The following is a 5,000-nucleotide window of genomic DNA, read 5'->3' on the forward strand; positions in this document are numbered from 1 at the left end:
GAATGGGGAGCCATTGTTGTTAAGCTGGATGGGGTAGTAGTGACAGAGTTGAAGCGACGTCCAGCTGTGCTGGCGTTAGTGTTGAGTTTGACAGTAAATTCTGATTCAGCTTTAGTCATAGTCTTTTGAATAGTTAGTTGGCTGGCAGGACAAGACAGGGCCGTGGCGTACCGATCTGTTTCGACCCATCCCCTGCTTCTGTTCAATCTCTCCTCCAATATACAGTATTTCTGATCGCACAATCATGTGGCTCGCACGAAATCCACCATTGAAAGGCAACATGTTGTCCCCCTCTCTCTCTCTCACACACACACACACACACACACACACACACACACAGTCACACACACACACACACACACACACACACACACACACACACACACACACACACACACACACACACACACACACACACACACACACGCACACACACACACACACACACACACACACACACACACACACACGCGCACACACACACACATGCGTGGGACCATCTTTCCTTTTTTTTTACCTGCAGAGAGAGACAGAAAGAGAGCATGTGTGGGCTATAGATAGTTCTTTGTCACATGCAGACACAAAGCAGCAGCGAACACACAAGCACACAGCAGTAACAGACTTTTCATCCCCCCCCCCCTGGCCGTTAGCCTGCCAACCGCTCCGCGAATGTGTAATCCCGCCGTGCTCTTTAGCGCGCTAATGCTAGCGCCTTCATCTAGTTTGTGGCAAATGATTCATCTTTAATCAGGCGCCGTTATCTTTTTATCTCCTGTCGTTCAGCTCATGATGAGAGGAAGGAGAGAGGTCTTCTCGGTTCGCGTTCCTTGGCCGGCGTTGCACCGATGAATATTTGATGCCGTGTCCTGCATCCTTTTTTGAACGTCTCTGCACCACTACTGCGCTTTCTCTGGGATTGGTTTTGTTCCATTCTGTTTAGTTAGGTATTTATTATGGCAGGGGTCTTCAACGTTTTCAGGCCAAGGACCCCATAGTTGAGAGAGAGATGAAGCAGGGACCCTCACAACCTTTTCCTATTCAGATTCCATATAGTTTAATTGTTTGACAGCACAATCGTCAGTGTATTTTTGATTCGTGTCAATTTGTGTGTTCAGATATTTAACCACTTGAACTGTCAATACTTAATAAAGTTGACCTTTCACTCTGTACTTAGTCTGCTCTTTTTCCCCTCTACACCAAACCTCTTCGCCAAAAATAGCCGATCTACAAGCTCACAACGCCTTGCAGTGCAAGCTTGTAGATCTGCTATTTTTGGCTAAAGTTCTCAGAATAAGGACACTAGGGTTCAAGTGGTTAATATAAAAAAGGAGAAAAAAGTCCCCTAGGGGCCCCGGATTCCCTCAGACCCCTTGTATTATGGGGAACCATTGAGCTGTGTTCTATGACCCGGTCAAGTCCCTTGCACGCTCAAAAAACCAACACACGCTTCTCTCTGAACTCTTGTCTTGGCACACCTGCTCTGATCTGAAATTTTGTCAAAGGACAACTTAGACAAAACAAGGGTTCATATTTTAAATAGTCATTAGAGAAATGAAAAGATGAGTGTTCAAATGTTTCCATTTACTTCTTTCTATCATTTTAGTGATTTTAACGATTTTGATTTGCATGCATGCCCCCAGGCTGTGGGCATGCATGCAAGTGGCCAAATATGTATTTTTAACACAATATGTAACTTATGGGGGCTGGTCTAAATAGTAACATAGAAATTGACAGCTTATTGTGTCTAAAAATACCACTTGTACGCATGCGCCCTCCCACTGAAATCAAAATACTAAAATAGCTAAAACAATAGAAAGCATTAATTTAAAACATTTTAACACTCATCTTTTCTTTTCTCTAATTACAATCTAAAATATTGTTGTAAAAAAACAAAGTTATTTAATGCTTTAACTATTGATAAATAGCAGATATACAAGCTCTCGGTGCCGCGCTGTGAGCTTGTAGATCTGCTATTTTTGAAAAATCATATATATATTTTTTGTAAGTACTTTGAATATATCTTTTTAAAAGCGAACATTTGTAACTCAAATATTTGCTTCTGTGTGGACTGGTCCCTGGAACAACATATTTCGAGATGGGGTCCGTGGGCCAAATACATGTAATTTTGGAGGTCCTTGACATGAAGAAGTTTGAGAACCACTGATTTAGAAGAAGGATTTAGGAGACATTTAAAGTATCGGGGCAAATATATTCAAAGACTTGCACAAATGTTCAAGGTTTTTCAAAAATAGCTAAAGCATTAAATAATGGTCAAAGTAGTTAAAATCTAAAGTGGCACAGATTTGTGTTCAGGCCTAAATGGCTTAAGTCATACATCATACTGTAGATAGGTCATAGATGACACATGAAGATCCTCCCATCGGAGCCATGTTGTTCCTTTGTGGATCTCGAGAATCAAATGATTGTGTTCGTGAGCGGTGCTAACCGCTCATACATCTGGCTTTGTCTGTTTGTCCCGCATCTATTCGGACTGTGATTTGTCAACCGGTGTCTGTTTGTGCGCCCATGCAGGGTCTACATTGGACAAGCTTCACGGGACGCTTAATGAAATTAACTCATAAATAGCACTGCTATAGGTTCTTTATCTAAACAAAACATTATATTCTCTTCCTCTGTCAGTGTCCTCCTACAGTATTTGCTCACTCAGGAATGAAAACTCTCTCTCTCCCTGTGTCTCCTCTCCTGTCTTCTACGTTCACAGGAAGAATGCAAGCAGATCCTGGCCCGCCAGAAGTCCAACAGCCAGTCTGACTCCCACGATGACGAGGTGTCCCCCCCGCCGCCCAACCCGGTGGTCAAGGCACGCCGTCGCAGAGGGGGCGTCAGTGCCGAGGTCTACACCGAAGAGGACGCCGTCAGCTACGTACGCAAGGTAACGGCGCGCATGCCAACTGAAAGTTCTTGTGATTGGCTGCTAGTTACGCTGTTCTTGCACCAGAAGCAACATGTTCTCCATAGGATTCCATTCTATTCCCCTGAACTTTTACATTTGATTTTCTTACCTTAATAAACATTGTCATGAATACTTTATGGTTCCTGTCGCTAGTTTAAAGCCTCGTTTCAATCACCATGGTATGCGTTTTGTGAAAATATGGTCTAATTTATGTTGTATTTTATGTTACCGGTATAGCAGGGTATGCTGTAGGAGGGGGTTGTGATCGTAGGCTTGTGATGATTCTTCTTCGTGTGCTTTATTTTCGGTGTCAGTCAAGACAATGTCCCATGTATCCTTGCGGTTGCGCGTGACCGTTGGCAGCCAATAGCATTCGAGATGGTATCATTTCTATCAATGAACGTTGATTTCTAAAATGATGGCGTCACCCATACAACGGCCAAAAAAGCTTCATTTGCGCAGCATAGAAACCAGTGGCTTTCCACCGTCCATATTTTTTTACAGTCTATGGTTTAAAGCCTCATTTCAATCACCATATGTTATAATTGATGTTACAGCAGGGTATGCTGTAGGAGGGGCTTGTGATGATTCTTCTTCGTGTGTTTTATGTCCCATGTATCCCTGCGTTTGCACGTGACCGTTGGCAGCCAATAGCATTCCATTGATGGTGACACCCATACAAGGGGTCGCAGCATAGAAACCAATGGGTTCCCACCGTCCATATTTTTACAGTCTATGGCGTGCACAGACATACTGTACACCCCCCCAAACCCCCCCCCCCCCCCCCCCCCCCCACACACACACACACACACACACACACACACACACACACACACACACACACACACAGAGGTACATTCTTGGATGGACAAGCCCTCACGCAGATGTACAGTTTACACAAACAGATACAGCACTCACATAACATCTCACATAATAGTTTCTTGGCAGAGAGCTCTGCAGAGTTGCTCTCAACCAGAGGCGGGTGCCAAGGTGAGATAGCAACTTGGCAACCACACGAACATCCAAGATATAATTGCCCTTTGATGAAGCAAAAAATAATAATAAGCAAAGTGGTCTGCTTATCAGATGTTTCCAAAATGAACAATAATAACACCCAAAAAATGAATTTATCCCACGTCTCGTGAATGCGTTGCACGTAATTAGATATGGGTCGGGTCAGTGACGAGGCTGGGACGATAAAGACGGATTAACTTTTGATCAGAGAGATAGGGCGAGAGCGGCAGTCGACCGTAGCAAAACATAACGGCCTCATAACCATCAGAGTCAATTATGAGACCTAAACTAATTGCATATTTATAATATATTGTAGGAGCAGGAGCCAGTTGGAGGTCGAGCCGGGCCGTAGGAGAGGGAAATGCTTCTGATGTAAAAGGCATGAGCGAATGGGCCTATTTTGACTCTATATACAGTATAATATCGCTGTTGTCGAGTGGAAACCTTGTAGGCTTTGTCCAACACCGTTCGTTTTGCATTTATCATTTTAAAAATGACTTAAAGTTATACCATGTAACTTTTTTTAATAAAAAAAGTTACTTTTTATAAAAAAATCCACTCTGTTATTTTCAGCTTCAAAAGCCTTCTCTTTATATGTTTTCTATGAGCCGTGAGGGGGGGAGAATTTCGCGGCAAAATGACGTCATCATACACTACCGGCCAATCACAGCGAGGGTTATACACTGCCGGCCAATCACAGCGCATCTTGAAGTGGGGTCGCTAAGGCGGCTATATTTGTAGTCTCCCGTGTGTCTCTATACTCGGGTGAACGGTGAAGCATGGGTGAAGGAGTCTTTTTCTCCGGAATGCCTGAACGCACAGGAACCAGGGACCCCTCTAAAGATAGATCTCGGCGAGGTGGAGGCAGACGCGGGGGTGTCCGCGGCGAAAAACGGCCAAAAGATGCGGACGCGATCGAGGTTTGCTATAGAGCTACTGACCACTAGTTGAGCAACTTACACAGTATAGCTTTAACTCGTTCGCTGCATTTTAAAAATGTCTGCCAAAGTGCCAGGATGCCACAAGTCTCCATAGACTTCCATGTCATTTTCAAATTATTTTTTGCAAAAAC

General features: G+C 43.8%; 1 protein-coding gene across 1 annotated transcript in view; it reads left to right on the forward strand.

Moving 5' to 3' along the window:
* The window catches only part of LOC308282753 (cAMP-dependent protein kinase type I-beta regulatory subunit-like), a gene marked incomplete at both ends in the record, with an annotated part of 131,256 nt that overhangs the window by 26,605 nt on the left and 99,651 nt on the right, over nt 1-5,000 (forward strand). The window contains one exon of the mRNA XM_080723140.1: nt 2,723-2,893. Within this exon, the coding sequence (XP_080579266.1) occupies nt 2,723-2,893 (171 nt within the window). The remainder of the gene's footprint in view (nt 1-2,722; nt 2,894-5,000) is intronic.

Source organism: Nannobrachium achirus (assembly GCF_963921795.1).
Source record: "Nannobrachium achirus genome assembly, chromosome: 4".
In the NCBI taxonomy this organism is placed as follows: Eukaryota; Metazoa; Chordata; class Actinopteri; order Myctophiformes; family Myctophidae; genus Nannobrachium; species Nannobrachium achirus.